Source organism: Lithobates pipiens, unplaced genomic scaffold (assembly GCF_037356315.1).
Source record: "Lithobates pipiens isolate NorthernLeopardFrog02 unplaced genomic scaffold, aLitPip1_a1.2 Scaffold_27, whole genome shotgun sequence".
NCBI lineage: Eukaryota > Metazoa > Chordata > Amphibia > Anura > Ranidae > Lithobates > Lithobates pipiens.
This window is the reverse complement of record NW_027507788.1, coordinates 182079805-182097507: the sequence shown is the minus strand read 5'-3', so window position 1 is coordinate 182097507 and position 17703 is coordinate 182079805. Positions and strand designations below refer to the sequence as shown.

At 43.9% G+C, this 17703-nt stretch overlaps 1 protein-coding gene across 3 annotated transcripts in view; it reads right to left on the bottom strand.

The window, feature by feature from the left end:
- The window catches only part of MASP2 (MBL associated serine protease 2), a 96711-nt gene extending 81107 nt beyond the window's left edge, over window positions 1-15604 (bottom strand). For 2 of the 3 annotated variants that reach the window (XM_077457979.1, XM_077457981.1), the window contains exons 1-2: window positions 15458-15604; window positions 2620-2845 (exon numbers count right to left, since the gene is read on the bottom strand). In XM_077457979.1, the coding sequence (XP_077314105.1) occupies window positions 2620-2845; window positions 15458-15462 (231 nt within the window). In that variant the 5' untranslated portion in view covers window positions 15463-15604. Of the gene's footprint in view, window positions 1-2619; window positions 2846-15335; window positions 15355-15457 lie in introns of those variants that run through there. The other variant, XM_077457980.1, reaches the window with a different exon arrangement.
- Window positions 15605-17703: the final 2099 nt, after the last annotated feature.

The window sequence follows — 17703 nt, the reverse complement described above, 5'->3', positions numbered from 1 at the left end:
CATGCCCGGCCCCTGCATTAATAAAAACGGCGCCGCTTTGCCGTTTTGGCTCAGTTTATTTTTTTTTATTTCAGGCTTCCCAGCCTAGTGGTGAGATGTGGGGTCTTATTGACCCTATATCTCACTGTAAATAGGACCTGTCATGTCATATTCCTATTACAAGGGATGTTTACATTCCTTTTAATAGGAATAAAAGTGATCAAAAAATAGTTTATTTTTTTCAAAAAAGTGTCAAAATAAAAAAAAGAAAGTATAATTAACAATAATAAAAAAATAAAAAAAATAAAAGCGCCCCTGTCCCCGTGTGCTCACATGCAGAAGTGAACGCATATGTAAATTCAGCCCACATATGAAAACGGTGTTTAAACCAAACATGTGAGGTATTGATGCAAACGTTGGAGCGAGAGCAATAATTTTGTCCCTAGACCTCCTCTGTAACTCAAAACATGTAGCCAGTAAACAAAATTTCAAACGTCGCCTAAGGGGATTTTTACATACCGAACTCTGGCGCCATTCCACGAGCGTGTGCAATTTTGAAGCGTGACATGTTAGGTATCTATTTACTCAGCGTAACTTCATCTTTCATAATATGCAAAAACATTTGGCTGCCTTTACTGTTTTTTTTTAAAGCACAAAAAAAATGCATTAGAAAAGTTGCTTCGCAAATACGGTGTGAGATAAAAAGTTGCAACAACCGCCATTGTATTCTCTGGGGTCTTTGCTAAAAAAACATATATCATTTTTGGGGGCTCTATTTAATTTTCTAGCAAAAAAATTATGATATTTACATGTAGGAGAGAAATGTCAGAATTGGCCTGGGTGGCAAGTGGTTAAAGTCCGTAGCTACAAATACTGTAGGCTCTGGATGCAGGCGCTGGCATCCTTACTAATGAAACAGAAAGTAAAGCCTTGCGTCTTCACAGTCGATTTCCTACTGTGCATGCACAAGCTGCGCAGCCCCAGAAGGCAACGGGGGAAGGAGGAGGGAAAGAAAAAAAATCCAGAAGTGACGTACCTCGCCACGGTGGCATGGGACGGAAGCCCCGAAGAAAACATACCAAAAAGGTCATAAAAAGTGAAAAAAAATCAAATAAAATCGTTTTTTGTTTTGTTTTTTAAACTGAGTTCAATTTGTGCCTGGAACTCCGCTTTAAGTAGCTACAAAATATGCCAACACAGGAACAAACTATACCTTGACCTCCAAATCAGGTAGTATACAATTTTAAAGCTGAACTCCAGGTAGATATAAAAGCCACAAATCAATGCAGCTAATTTATATAATCAATATGTTTATTTATTTATTTATTTATTAATGCAAGCAATATCAGTACCTGACTTTATTAGATTCTTTCAAACCCTGTACAGCAGAGCTTAGACTAGGATATGTAAGAGCGGCACAAGGAGTCAATCAGTTGTACTGCAATGCAAGGGACATGCTGATAAGAGAAAGAGGCACCATTTTATTCCACAGGACCTTTGCTTTTTAGTATTGTGGGTACCTTTTAAAGTCAGTTTAGATATCTACATTATTTGTTCAGAAAATATATAATAGTTTGGGGGGTTTTCTAGAAAAAAAAATTTTTTTAATAAAAACTTTAAAAGTGTCCCCATATAAAAGTGGGTAAACTATTGCTCCCATTCTAACTTCTGTAGGCTTGGCGTACACTAGACATGTGCACACTGAACTATTTTGTTTTGGAATTTAGTTTTCGCCCGAAATATAAATGTATTTAGTTATTCCCGAAATTCGTTTTTATTTATTTTGTTTTGTTAAAAAATGCATTCGAAAATCCAAAATAATTAAGGCCGAATCTGTCATTGAAGGCTCATGGTGTCTGTCGAATGTTCTAAGAAGATTAGACGGAGCAGCTAAACTGTGCGACGCCGCAATCGTATATTTCCTGTCAAATGTTCTGCCTATAAGCTATAGTAGAACTCTAATGTTGTATGTCAATAGTAATAATTATATTTATTAATTATTATTACTAGTCAACCAACATTAGAATTCTTCTATAGCCTATGGGCGGAGCATTTGGCCATGAATGTCCACTCGCCGCAACTGCTTCGTCGAATCTTCATGTCGAATCTTTTCTCTCTATGTCGAATAATCTTGGACTGATAGAGTTAGGTTAGGCACATTCGATCTTTTTTGCTATTGTCTCTATGATGTTGAATCTTTTCTCTCTATGTCGAATCTTTTCTCTCTATGTAGAATAATCTTGAACTAATAGAGCTAAGGTTAGGCACATTCGACCATAGGTTCAATGGACACAGATTGCTATTGTTATGTCGAATCTCCTATCTATATCGAACTGTTGTCGCAACGAAAATGAAAATAAAGCATTTGTTTATGTCGGGTCTTTCGGTTTTTGGATTCTGCACGTTCATTATCGTTTGTTAAAACGATAACGAAAATACTCGAAATTCGGACGAAATTGCATTTGGACGTAAACAAATGCATATGTCTAGCATACACGGTAAACTGTAGGCTTGGCATTCATTTCATGGTAAACTGTAGGTTGGGCATGGCACCTATTCTACCATCTGTAGGTTTGTCATGTACTGATAGATTAGAATCACCCTTTGAGACCAAGTTACATCAGTTCTTTGGGTTTGTACCTTGACATAGTCATATTCACACAGGTAAGACAGCTCCAGGTCAAAGTGGGTAAAGTAGATTTTGACCCGATGTCCCTCAGGGACTTGGATGTTCCAGGTCAGAGTCTGTTCATTAGGGTACGGTTTTGGTAACCCAGGAGAAGCAATCCTTCCATACAGTCCGCTCAGTTGTATGCCATATGCATGCGGGAGGATTACGATACTGATAATTAGAAGATGGCAGAGTCTGCAGAACAAAGATATTTGAGATCTTAGTTTATTCTATTCTTGAGGCATGAAAGGAAATGATAAATATGCAGATGGTACCAAACAAATCCCAGACTCAACCTAAACAGTTTTTAAAAAGTTTCATCTGGTGTAAATCCTTTGACTTTTTATTGTAATCAAAGACGGTACGTGCTTCTTTTTAACATTTATTGAAATTTTTACGATATAGAAAAAAACACCAGGTGCAGAAGTTCTGAGATCCAGCATTGGAATAAACAGAGATGTAAGAGCATGCACTTCAACCAGGTTTTGAATACAGTGGCCCTGGCCGGGGATGACCAGGAGGGAGACAATAAATGAAGATGGTCTGCTGCCCAGATTTAACAAGAAAATAGGAAAAATAGAGTAAGTATGTTTTTCTATGGCCGTTACCATAGCTTAAAAGGGCAAAGAATCTGTTTTGTCTAAGGCCAAGGAGAAAGATGAAAGAAAATTTCCTCTCCACCGTAAACTCCCCCGCCCAAGGGCCAGATGGCGAGGCAAGCAATGAGGTCCTGTTCCGAGGTTGTGAGTTGCTGTATCTTGTCTAATTACTCCCGTAGGATGAAGGTGTATAACGAGACCATAACATATATTGGAAGGTGCAGCGAGGAATTAGGTTGTAGAAGGGAAAGGAGGTATCTGGAGTTCTGCATGCTTTACCAGGCGTGAAGTCATTCATTGACGATACTTAAATCCTAGAGCTTCCATATTTAAGCATGTTTGTTTAGTGTACTATGTAATCTAGCTGCTGAGTACACATTTTATGACTCCTGAACTCGCTTGAACTGCTATTCCCACCATTCCTCTTCTGCCCATTCACAGAAGCCTTTGTATTTTGTGAATTTATTCTGAGACCTGTGATGTGTCCCAAAAGCCTGCAGGAAGAGAAGGGGAGAGGAGGATTCGCCTAGGCAGCAAGAGCATAAGTGGGAGCTGGGAACCTGTCAAAACTAGGTACCTGCCAAACCCCCCCCCCCCCCCCCCCCCGAGAAAAAAAGGACTTGCCAAATGTGGCATGTAAGGGGGCGAGGATGCTTAAAGCAAAAGTTCCACTTTTGGGTGGAGCTCCACTTTAATGCATTCTATGCATTAAGGCAAGAACACCATTGCTTGCTACCCCCCCCCCCCACCCACTTAAACATTTACCCTGTATCAGTTCAGCACTGTTCCTGGCTTTAGTTCTTCCTTCCCTTCTCTATGCCTCTCACAGGCTTAGCTGAGAGCAGCAGGGAACCATTGGCTCCTGCCGCTGTCAGTCATATAATGTGATAAGGCAACGGTGGGCAGGGCGAGTTGTGTTGCGTATGTCTGTGGATGCACGCAGCCTGGCTCGGGATCGAGCCTGCACAAGTGCCCCCATAGCAAGTGGCTTGCTATGAGGGCACACAGAAAAGAGGAGGAGCCAAGAGTACCGGCAGGGGACCCCAGACGAGGAGTACAGGGCTGCTCTGTGCAAAACCATTTCACGGAGAAGGTATGTATAACATATTTGTTGTGTTAACAAAAAAAAAAACAGCCTTTACAACCACTTTAATTACACTTTAAAGCTTAAAGGGGAACTCAGCAGCTACAAACACTGTAGCTGCTGACTTTTAATAAGCACACTTAACTGTCCAGGGTGCCCGTGATGTCGGCCGCCCGAGGCCGACTCGTCCGTCGGCTCTCGGGTCCTGGCGCCGCCATTCTATCTAAGGGAAACAGTCAGTGAAGCCTTGCGGCTTCACTGCCTGTTTCCTACTGCGCATTCGTGAGTCGCGCAGCGCTTTGTGAATGGGGCGCGCTGTGTTCTGGGACACACACAGTTCCCAGAACACACCGCACTCCACTCCCCAGAAGACAGTGCCCTTGGGGAGAAGACCGAAGACCAGTGAAGATCACCACGGAGTAAGAAGAGGCAGATTAGGACGATCTGCCTAGCAACAGGCATTTCTGGTAAGTTTTAGAAAAAAAAGTTTTTTTTTGGGAACATATTAATGTAGTTTTGTTTTTTAGGGTGGCCCTCCACTTTAATGCCTGGTAGTTATTAAAGAAACACAAATTAATTAAGTTATGCATTTATTAAAAATAATTAAATATATATTAAATACAATTAAAGTCCATCTTTGGGCATACAACACCCTTTCAGCCCCATTCAGCTTCTTTTTTTTTTTTTAAATGGACACCTTTTAGATGCTCTTCTATACACCCCCCTAAGTCTAAGTCTGCGGCGCAGCATCCAGAAGTCATACAAGTGTCCACCCACCAAGAAGGACCCTCCTCCTCTGCAGCAATTATATAGCAGGGTTTTGGTCATTTAGAACTTTTTTTTTATCTTAACACAGCGATTCGTTTGGCAAGATGGTGGGGGGGGGGGGGGGGGTGGAGTGCCCCAAGTTTAGTTTTACATTTTAAAATATGACTTGGGTTTCACATGTTTGTGATTCTGTGTACAGCAGCACTCAGACTGGCGGAAGGAGGTGGTAGTAGAGCTAATCTGGAGCCTTGCATTGTCCTGACAAGGGACATGTTGACAGGAGAGGAAACAGAAGAGAGATGACCAGATGGCCTTATCAGTTGCTGCTGTTTACTATCCAATCACAATTACACATGGGAACCATCAAAAAATGTGTTATGTTTCGTTCCGTACGAAAAAAAAATAGTATTTGTGTATGAAATTCAATTCGGATTCTTCCGAAATAGGAATTTTCGTTAGATTCGTTAAACTTTTCGTTAAATAACGAAAGTTTGTTATGATGAATTTATCATTATGAGGGGTTCCCACCATCCCTGTGCTGTGCTGACTTCCTCTGATTGGTGAACAAAACACCAGTCATGTTTCTGTTAATTTGAATCCGAAACTCCGAAAAACCAGATTTTGTATTTCGTATGAAATTCGTAAGCATAGAAATTCCCATAGGGTTCCCACCATCCCTGTGCTGAGTTCCCGGGTCTGTACACCCGCTGTTCCCATTATGAGGGATTCTCACCATCCCTGTGCTGAGTCCTCGAGTCTGTACAGCCGCGGTGCCCATTATGAGGGGTTCCCACCATCCCTGTGCTGAGTTCCCGGGTCTGTACACCCGTGGTGCCCATTATGAGGGGTTCCCACCATCCCTGTGCTGAGTTCCTGGGTCTTTACACCCGCGGTGCCCATTATGAGGGGTTCCCACCATCCCTGTGCTGAGTTCCAAGGTCTGTACACTTGCTGTATGTCCATTATGAGGGGTTCCCACCATCCCTGTTTTGAGTTCCCGGGTCTGAGTGTACACCCGCTGTGCCCATTATGAGGGGTTCCCACAAATCCCTGTGCTGTGATGACTTCCTCTGATTGGTGAAAAAAACACCAGTCATGTTTCTGTTAATTTGAATCCGAAATTTCGAAATTCGTTAACGAAATTTCGTATGAAATTCGTAAGCATAGAAATTCCCATAGGGTTCCCATCATCCCTGCGCTGACTTCCTGGGTTTTAACTTTTAGGTTCATTAACTTTTCGTAACAATTACGAATTTTCGTTATGATGAATTTATCATTATGAGGGGTTCCCACCATCCCTGCGCCGTGCTGACTTCCTGGGTTTTTAACTTTTAGGTTTGTTATGTATTAGTTAATTACGAATGTTCATTTTGAATTTGCATCTGAAATTTGTAAACAAAATTTAGTAATTCGTTCAGAATTCGTATGCATAAAAATTCATATTTCGGATTCGTACAAATGTACAACTTTTCGGAAATTCGTACGAATTTTCATTTCATATGAAACGAATCGCACATGTCTAATCACAATTGGATGCAGGCAAGAGACCTAGTTGTGTTGTATAGCTGCAGTAGAGAAAGCTCAGATCCTCATCCTGGCTGTTCTTAGTGGCAGGTCTGTACAAATCTCAGGGCTTAAAGTAGAATTCCATAATAAACCTAATTAGTCTTTAAAATGCTCTCTCTCCCTCCTTACACCTATGCTGACTGTGTAAGAAATATGTGTATACTTATCTATTTTCATCCCACTCAGGTCTGGTCACACGGTCCCATGTGTCAGCCAGCAGCTACTGCAGGAAAGAGGAGAGAGCACTCAACAATGGCTGGGAAGGGTGATGTTACACATAGGCATCTATTGCCCATCCATTGTCAATGCTCCCTCCTCTCCCCTGCAGCGGCTGCTGATTGACACAGGGGAGCCAGATCAGGTGACGAGATGGCAGCAAGCTGAAAATTGGTAAGTATGTACATGTTTCTTACACAGGTTAGCATAGTTCCCAACTGTCCCTGATTTGGATCAAGGTCCCTCTGTCCCTCTTTCCTCCTCATTTGTCCCTTATTTTGGTCTGATCTATATAGTTATATATAAAATGCTCTTTTTATCTATCAAAAAGTGTTTCCCAGTGCTAAACCTTTAATCCAATTTCTAAATTGCTGCATTTGTACATACCAAAAGCCAATATAAAGGAATAGTAGTGGTAAAAAAAGCACTTGTGGGTTTTTGTACAATTCTCCTTCAAGAGGGTGTGGCAGGGGGCGTGTCCTGTGCCTACATACTTTTGCTAATAGGTGTCCCTCATTCCCATTTTAGAAAGTTTGGGAGGTATGGGTTAGTAAAGCTGGCCATACACCATACAATTTTCTTATTCAATTTCCTTTAGATTTACCTTCAGCTGTGTAGTACAAGGGCCTGTCTGATTGAACACAAATTGAAAGTGTTTAGATTTGACCTCATATTATATGGTTTTGGTAAATCTAATGGAAATCTATAGAAGAAAATTGTATAATGTATGGCCAGCAATAGGTATTGGGGGAGCATTTATAAAACTAGATTTATCCCAGAATTATACTTTAACCACTTGCGGAGAGCCCCACATGCATATACTGCAGCAGGGCGGCCGCTCTGTGCCAGATCACAAACCTAGTACGCGAGCTGACATTTCCGAGTCTGGGGAAGTGATTGTACACAGCAGGAGCCAATCAGCTGGTCCAGCAGATGCGATGTCCGCTGGGACCCACCGATCATTCGGGAGACATGCAGATTGGCAGTCTGTAAATTATGTACCCAACCTATGTAAACTAGGCAGATTGCTGTTCTGTGAAAGGGGAGTGTACCGATCCTACATAGTTACATAGTAGGTGAGGTTGAAGAAAGACACAAGTACATCAAGTCCAACCTATATGTGTGATTATATGTCAGTATTACCTTCTATATCCCTGTATGTTGTGGTCGTTCAGGTGCTCATCTAATAGTTTCTGAAAACTATCGATTCTCTCCACTGAGACCACTGCCTGCTAAGCAGGAACACAGACCTTTACCTTCCCTAAGTCAATTCACCTCCCTCACAGTTAGTAAGCACTCCCAGGGAACCCATTTAAAGTGGTTGTAAACCCTTACAGACCACTTTTACCTATAGGTAAGCCTAGATTAAGACTTACCTGTAGGTGCAAGAAATATCTTACACGGTTTAGGAGATATTTGCAAAAGACAGGCACCAATGTCTATGGCGCATGCACCGTTGACAACGGCATGCCGGCGCACCGAGCGTGCCGTTTCTAATGGCGACCGTTCCGTTAGTGGCAGTTCCCGCGCATGCACGGGAGTGACATCATCACGGCTCTGGCCAATCGCAGCGCCGGAGCCGCGATATCCAGAAGGAAGATGGACGCTTCTGTGTCACGTGAGTGACACATAATGGGCTACTAGGCAATGCATAGTAGCCCATTATGTTTTACCTTTGCAGGAAAACTTCCTCTTTGATTGACCCTGATGTTAACCCCTTCCCTGCCAGTGTTATTAGTACAGTGACAGTGCATTTTTTAGCACTTTTCGCAGTCCCGCTATAAGTCACCGATCGCCACCATTACTAGTAAAAAAAGAAAGAATAAAAATAAAATAAAAAATATCCCATAGTTGGTAGGCTTGGCCTAAATTGATGAAGAAATTCAAATTTTTTTTTTCAATTTTTAATTATTGTATGTGTTTCTATCGCAGAAAGTTTTAAAAAATGTTTTTGTTTTTTCAAAATTGGCAGTCTTTTTTTGTTTATAGCGCAAAAGATAAAAACCGCAGTGGTGATCAAATACCGCCAAAAGAAAGCTCTATTTGTGGGGAAAAAGAAAGGACAAAACACTTTATTTGTGTACAGCGTCGTACAACCGCGCAAATGGCAGTTAAAGTAACGCAGTGCCGCGTCACAAAAAATGGCCTGGTCAGGAAGAGGGGTAAACCTTCTGGAGCTGAAGTGGTTAAAGGACAAGAAATACAATCCTTTGTTGGGTAAGGCAGCACCCATGTAGGTATTTTAGCTGTGCGTGAACTTCTAGTTTAACGTGTGCATCTGGGGAAATAACTAAATAAAACCATTAAAGCGGAGTTCCCACTGTTCATTTTTTTTTTTTTTTAGGATCCATATCTTTTGGCTTATTTATTTATTTATTTATTTATTTATGGCTTATTTAGAGCACTCGCGTTTGTGTTATTAATCTGCGCTTGATTGACGATTTTATAGAGGAATATATCTTATATTCCTGTTTCAAATCTGTTTCCATAGTGCTTGTGGGCATATGAAGCCCACAGGCACTATCTTCGGGGCTCTGGTGCAGCTGAGCGACCAGCATGCACCGCCCGTTCTCGCCCGTTCTCGCGCATGCGCCGTACACTTCTAAAGCTGCCATCACAATGAGCGTCATCGATGGAAGTGCCCGCCCCTTTTGTGATGCACTAGCGAGCACAGGCGCCAAGAGAAGTGACGTCAGGCGCCTTGGAGAGGAAGAGGCAGATTACGAGGGACCCCCTAGCAACAGACCTGAAAAGGTGGTTGGTTGGTTTATATTTAATGCAGCTTAATAATGTAAAATAAAATGACTGGACCTCCGCTAAGTACTTTAAATAATAATGGCATTGAACGGGCAGTTCACCCCCTGATACTTTGTGCATGTGCCCCCCTCCGCCTAGTCCTAGTGGTGTCAGCAGAGGAAAGTGTTGAAAGCCTCCAGGTCATCAAAAGAGCTTAGCATTACCTCTGGTTCAGATCAAGGGAACAAAACGTATTATTATGTACATTTCCTGAAACTGTGGAATTACATGGTTTTGTCAGATTAGATGCAAACCGTACTTAGCAGCATTATTTTTATCCCTCTAAAGCTGTAGTGCCCATCCCTACCTGGCCCCATCTGACCTAATTCCAAGTCCTTTTATTCAAACCCACTGATTAATGTTACCTGTATACATTGGCATAGCTCTTATCAGCATTTTAACTGAAATGAACAGACTGGCAAGGCTCTGGAGGTTTGGAGCAGATCTGAAATCGGAATGGAGCTGAACTGGGCACATTCTGCAGCTGCCTCTATCAGCGCTACTTTACACTTCAATGAACATCGGGCCAGTATGCAATTAGATTTATTGTAACATAAACAAAAGTATATTTTATGGCTCACTTCATTTTTTTTTTTTATTTGGGCATCACGCAATACTGAACCATGCGTGTGTTATGCCGCGTACACAGGATCGGACATTCCGACAACAAAATGCATGTTTTTTTTCCGACGGATGTTAGCTCAAACTTGCCTTGCATACACACGGTCACACAAATGTTGGCCAACAATTACGAACGTGCAACGTAGAACACGCACGACAAACCGAGAAAAATTAAGTTCAATAGCCAGTGTGGCTCTTCTGCTTGATTCGTGCGCGGTGCGTCGGAATTATGTACTCACGATCGGAATTTCCGACAACGGATTTTGTTGTCGGAAAATTTGAGAACCAGATCTCAAATTTTGTTTGTCGGAAATTCCAACGGAAAATGTCCGATGGAGCCTACACACAGTCAGAATTTCCAACAACAAGGTCCCATCGAACATTTGTTGTCGGAAAATCCGACTGTGTGTATGGGGCATTAGTGTGTTGCAGTGCTACTCATTTTAAATTGCATCCTAATGCACTAAAGCGGTGGTCTCAACTGCGGCCTGGGGCCCAGATGTGGCCCTTTGCTTGTTTTATCTGGTCCTTGCAGCACTATTTTCATCCACTGATGCCAACAGTGGGGCATATCTCCTCCCATTCACAGGAATGAGAGGGCAATATTCCTCCCAATGACACCAATGAGGCAGAATTCCTCCCAATGACCCCACCAATGGGGCAGAATTCCTCCCAATGACACCAACAATTGGGCAGAATTCCTACCAGTAACACCAAAGATGGGGGTCCAATGGCACCAATAATGAGGTACAATTACTCCCAATGACACCAACGATGGAGCACAATTCCTCCAGTTGACACCAAAGCAGGGGCAGATCCGGGGGGCAACGGGGCAATTGCCCCCTCTGAAAATGTGGGTGTGTGAGCGGGCGGCTCCATGGGTGACAGCGTGGGCGGCTCCACAGGTAAGAGAGCGAGCGGGCTGGGCAGCTCGGTCGGTGAGCGGTGGGTGAGAGAGTGGGTGAGCAGCTGTGCGGCTCAGTGTGTGAGTGGATTTCTGGCCAATCAGGGAGCTGGCAGGCAGAGGAGCAGAGAGATGACATCATCTCTCACGCCCGCCCTCCATCCCTGCGGTTCTGCCCTCACTGTGCAGGGAGCTGCGGGCAGCAGAAAGATTAAATCATCTCTCTGCTGACTGACTGGTAATCTTCTGCCTGACTCTGGGACATAGCAAGAGACCACCTTAGCAGGAAAGTGACAGAGCAAGTGACGATCCGCAAAGTGTGGCTGGTGACGTGGCAAGTGACAATCCACAATGTGTGGCAGATGACGTGGCAATGACAATCCGCATCTGGTGACAGGTGATGTGGCAAGTGACAATTCGCAATGTGTGGCAGGTGAAGTTGGCAGGTGACGTGGCAAGTGACAATCCACATCTGGTGACAGGTCACGTGGCAAGTGACAATCCGCATCTGGGCGCAGGCGACATGGCAAGTGACAATCTGCAACGTGTGGCAGGTGATGTGGCAAGTGGCAATCCGCATCTGGTGGCAGGCGACGTGGCAAGTGGCACACTCGATTCTGCATTATGGTGAGTTGAACTATTTCATTTTATATAACAATGTAATAATAGTAATAATGTGCTTCAATCATCCTGAAACCATAACAACCATGGTGTCGTGATGATAAAAGCGCCAACACCAGCCATTTCCCCGATAAATTGCTCCCAAAAAAAACGTATTTTCTGGCAGTGCCCCTCCTGAGACTAGACTCTGGATCCACCCTTGCACCAAAGGTTTGGTATTGTTTATGCCCGCTGACATCATGACCTCTTCTACTACCAATAGCCACAGCCTGGCCCCCCTTAAAGTGGTTGTACAGGCTTACCTGTAGGTAAAAAAAAATTCCCCTCGCAATGCACTGCTGACTGCAGCGGTGAATGCGCACAGGGGATTCTGGGCTGAAAGTCCAGCAGACGCCGGACCCTGCCGGAAAGAAATCTCCTGTGCGCATGCGCGCGAGTGATGATATTTCGGGTCCGGGCACTCACAGCACCGGAGACCGGCGATTCCCGGAAGACACGCAGAGGGAACATGTCAGCTCCCTCAGCGTGGATCGGGCGAGATGTCGCGGGCCTCGTTCTAAGGTAAGCATTTCATAATGAGCTAGTGTGCGGTGCATACTAGCTCATTATGTCTTTTCCCTTGCAGGTCAGAAAGAAAAAACCTCGGCGGGTTTACTACCGCTTTAAGTGTGAAGGATGGTAAACTGGCCCTATGTTTAGAAAGTTTGGAGACTCCTATACTAAAGGAAGACACTTTGTGTTGCAACAAACCACAGTGTACAATATGCACTACCATGCGTTGCATTCCCCCAAAAAAAGAGTCAGGTGCAGTTACCTGTGCGCTGTGGTGCAATACTGTAGCACCCTCATAGAAAGATGCTAGGATGGGTAAATTTAGCTCTTAGCTCCACTGTAATCAGTTGAACTGTATATGATTATTTTGGTCTGTTCTGTGTTTCACTTTTGTTCTGGAGTGTTCTGGAAGATAGTGGACTGGAAGAGTCAAGTTTAGCAGATAAATATTTATGCAGCCCCAGCCAATCCCTGGGGAGAGTGCCCAGATGGTGGTTCGGAGGGAACATAAATAGTATGGGGTCTGGAACAGAGGGGTTCTTGTCCTGGATGAATGCCCCTAGACTGATTACTGAGCCAGAAGAGCGACTGTGACAGTGTGCCTGACTGTTGGAGCATCTACTGGGAAAGAACCTTGGAACCTAAACAGCTGGCCCGTATGGGGTTGAGCTCTACATGGGCATCCTATTCAAAAAGAATGGGCAGCCTAATGATCAGTTATATTTTGAGACTGCCGAAGTTGCCAATGGTGCTAACACACAAGAGCACAGTAATTGGGAAAGTCCAGACAATGATAGTCAACTTGTAAGCAGACCAAATACAGCACAGAATCAAGTTACATAGTTACATACAGGGGCGGCCCATCCATTAAGGGCGCTTGGGTGGGCCCCCCCGGGTGGGCCCCCCCGTCCATTGCCAGTCCCCCATACAAGCATCTGGCCCCTTTCAGGACACTAGCGCAAGGATTCCAATGTGAAGGGACTGTTTTTTTGAAGCACCGATTAGAGCCAGAGGTTCTATTAGGCTTCAATATAGGGTGGGCTTGGGTTGCTATGGGAGCGCTCCAAGCCCACCCAGGTGTGTTACAACAGCGAATCAATATTCGCTATTGTAACACTGATTCTCCTCCCAGCCAATCAGGAAGCTGAATTTGACATAGGTTCTAACACATGGGTTATTTATTGTTAGCGGCGGAGATGTTCGGGTCCTTTCCGCTCAGAGGCTGTGAGTCAAGTGAAATCGTGTCGAGGGAAAGATGACCCCCAGTCGGCTCCATACCATTGGATGACAGAAGCGATGTCAAGCGTCACTTCCGTCCCAATGGTCTTAAAGGGGAAAAAAAAAATTGAAAATAAAATGACTCTTTTTTTTCTGCTTTTAAGTGTAAATGTGAGATCTGAGGTCTTTTTAAACCCAGATCTCACATTAAAGCGGTCCTGTCATGCTTTTTTTCTATTACAAGGGATGTTTACATTCCTTGTAATAGGAATAAAAATGACCCCGATTTTATTTTTATTTTTTAAAGAGTGCCCACATATGAAAGCGGTGTTCAAACCACACATGTGAGGTATTGCCACGATCGTTAGAGTGAAAGCAATAATTCTAGCAAAGATCTAATTTATAACTCAAAACCGATAACCTGTAGAAATTTTTAAATGTCGCCTATGGAGATTTTTATGTTGGGTATCAATTTACTCGACGTAATAATTATCTTTTTGACAATATATAAGAAAAATCCAGCTAACTTTACTGTTGTCCTATTTTTTATTCAAAAAAGTGTATTTTCCCCCAAAAATTACGCTTTTAAAACCGCTGCGCAAATACGGTGTGACATATAGTATTGCAATGACCGCCATTTTATTCTCTAGGGTATCTGAAAAAAAAGAATGTTGGGGGTGGGGCTTAAGTAATTTTCTAGCAAGGTTTAAGTCATTTACTAGCAAAAACACCAAGTTTGAAAAATAGGCTTGGTCCTTAAGTTGTTAAGCTTCTCTTCTCCAGGGAAAATACGTTTTCTCATTCTAGTCGCTCCTCATAGCTGAGGTCCTTCGCCCCCCGTATTATCTTTGTTGTCCTTTTTCTGGACTTTCTCCAGTTCCAGCACATCCTTCCTGAGGACTGGTGACCAAAACTGGACAGTATACTCTTGATGTGGCTGGACTTTTGTAAAGTGCTAGAACTGTAGTCTTATCTCTTGAGTAAATAACCTTTTTAATGCATGCTAATAGTGATACTAAGTGAAGATAAACAGGCGGATGATCAGGATAGGCAACAGACAAAGAAGGTCAGAAGATGTTTTACAGATCAGAACATGCAGGAGCAAAGTCCAATACAGTCTAAAGCCTGGTACAAACAATTAATAGTTTTTTTCATTCAACCCAGCGGGCAACAGGCTTCCCGTTGACACACGGGCCGATGTCGGCTGGTTTCTATTGAACCAGCCAATGCCACCTGATGTTCGGCCCCTGTGTATGGCCCTTAAGTCATTTTAGAGAAAGAGATCCAATTTGCTGGGTAGACAGACAGATATAAGGCAGATGGAACCTTCAGGTTGAGGCTGAATGTTTTGACCTATATTTAAATATTACTAATGAAGTCAGGTGTGGAACTGCAGTATTAACATTTCTCAATGCTAAGAAAATATCAGCAAATGGCAGAGTTCCTCCAAGTCTAAAATGTCCTACATATTCAAGGGGAGGGGAGAAGAAACTAGCTGCCTATCATCTGGGAACACAATGTTGGATCACATGGATCGTTATAGCTTTAAAGTATACACTGGATGCCGAGCCAGTGGTAAAATTTGTCAGTAGAGCCCTAGTCAGATGTTGTAAAGAATATGCACATTATAATCTAGCATGCTTGCTTTTTAATTGCAAAGGAAACACGTTGAAAGAAAAATATGAAGTCTGCCATTGCTGACTTCGACTTCTGAAACTGCCAGTTCCCTGGCTGGCTTACTGATCTGATGGCTTCAGGTCCTTGAGGCACTGATCTAGACCAGGTAAGAATGTGGTCACTCATCACAAAATGTGTATTCCTTTCAGTACAGGTTTCCTATAAGGTTGGGGAAATCAACTCACCTCATGTTGTCTGTTCTCTGTTTTTGCTCCTTTGTTTTCTGCTGCCTTTGGCTGTTTGCTTTCACTCTACCTTTGGTCAGTGTCACAATCTCAGGAGGCCAGTGACCTGCATAGGTTTGCTTTGGTTGAAATAGGGCTTATTGTTTACTTGTATGCCTGTGGCGACAAATCCGAGAAGTGTGTGCAATTTCATGAATTCCAGTTTATAAGGGTAGTTACATAGTTACTCAGGTTGGAAAACCACACATACAAAATAATAAATAATAATAAAAGTATATTTAGTTCAATCCAAAAAAAAAAACCCGAAAAGCTCCACATATAGGATCAGTTTCTCAACTCCAGTCCTCAAGGTGCCCCAGCAGGTCATGTTTTCAGGATTTCCATTATTTTGCACAGGTGATTTGATACGTTTCACTGCCTTAGTAATTACCACAGCCATTTCATCTGAGGGAAATCCTGAAAACACGACCTGTTGGGCGGCGATCAGCAATTTTTAGCAGGACTGCAACATAGTGGCAGACAAATCGGACACTTTTTTGGGACCAGTGACATTTATACAGCGATTAGAGCTAAAAATAGCCATTGATTACTGTATAAATGTCATTGGCAGGGAAGGGGTTAACACTAGGGGGCGATCAAGGGGTTAAATTTGTTACCTAGGGAGTGTTTCTAACTGTGGGGGGTGGGGGGTGGGACTGCCTGGAGGAGGAGACTGATCACTGTTCCTAATCAGTGGGAACAACAGATCTGTCTTTCCTCCCCTGACAGAACAGAGATCTGTCTATTTACATTGACAGATCTCTGTTCTGTCTCTGACAGAGCTCCACCGTTTCTCTGTGGACAGAGGAGAACCTTCCAGAAGAACAACCACCTCTGCAGCACTCCACCAATTAAGCCTGTGTGGTAGAGTGGCCAGACAGAAGCCACTCCTTAGTAAAAGGCACATGATGGCCTGCCTGGAGTTGGCCGAAAGGCACCGAAGGACTCTCAGACCATGAGAAATAAAATTCTCTGGTCTGATGAAACAAACATTGTATTCCTTGGCCTGAATGGCAAGCGCCATGTCTGGAGGAAACCACCATCTTCGGGGGTCTTCTCACCGGACTCCTCCGCTATCTTCTGCTCTTTTGCTAGATCTTTTGCTAGCGGAGGAGCTCGGCTTTCTCCTTCGTCATTGCCGCCATCCGGGGGTCTTCTTCCGACTATGGGGGTCTTGTCCCGCTCTTCAGCTCTTTAACTAGCATTGGCCGGTCTTGTCCTTGTCGCTGTCACCGCCGCTGCTTTCTTCTTCTTCTTCCTTCCGATGTTGACACAACGATCTCTCCAGCCTTAATGGCAGGGACGTGTTGTGCTGTGACTTATATAGGGATAAGGGGCGGGGTCACTGGGTGATGTCACATGGTGATCCCGCCCCTTATAATGTCAAAGTCCCGGAGGATGCTGGGATTGTGACATCATAAGTGGGTCACCATGTGACATCACACGGTGACCCCGCCCCTTATCCCTATATAAGTCGCCACACAACACGTCCCTGCCATTAAGGCTGGAGAGAGCGTTGTGTCAACATCAGAAGGAAGAAGAAGAAGAGAAGAAGAAGGTGGCGGCGACAGCGACAAGGACAAGACCAGGCCAACGCTAGTTAAAGAGCTGGAAGAAGAAAGCGGAGGCCCGTCAGGAAGAACTGAAGAGCGGGACAAGACCCATGAAGTCGGAAGAAGACCCGTGGACGGCGGCGACGACGAAGAGAAAGCCGGGCTCCTCCGCTATGGACTTTGGAGGGACCCCATGCTGTTTTTTTCGGCATAGGGGTTCCCCTTTAAATCCATACCAGGTGACGGGGCTCGCGAGGTGTCAATCTCGCTGATGGAGACGGCAACATTGACTTCCTTCGCTAGTTCCGTCTATCTGGAGCTGGGTTCAAAATTAATGAACTTTACTCTGTGTGTGGGCAAGTCCGTTCATTTCAAAAGTCCGGCGGACTCCCACCATAGTCCGGCGAAAAGTCCGGTCGTGTGTGGGCATGTGTAGGCAGGTCCGCTCGTTCGGAAAGTCCGACGGACCTCCGCTGCAAAGTCCTGCAGGTTGACCACCTGACTAAGTCCGCCGGATAGTCTGATCATGTGTATGCGGCATTAGAAGCTGCGGCAAGCCAGACTAGACTCATATACATTATAGAAGACAACAGACAGGTGGCTGGAGTTGATGACATTAGCATCTAACAGTATGTGTCCCAACAGTATGAATAA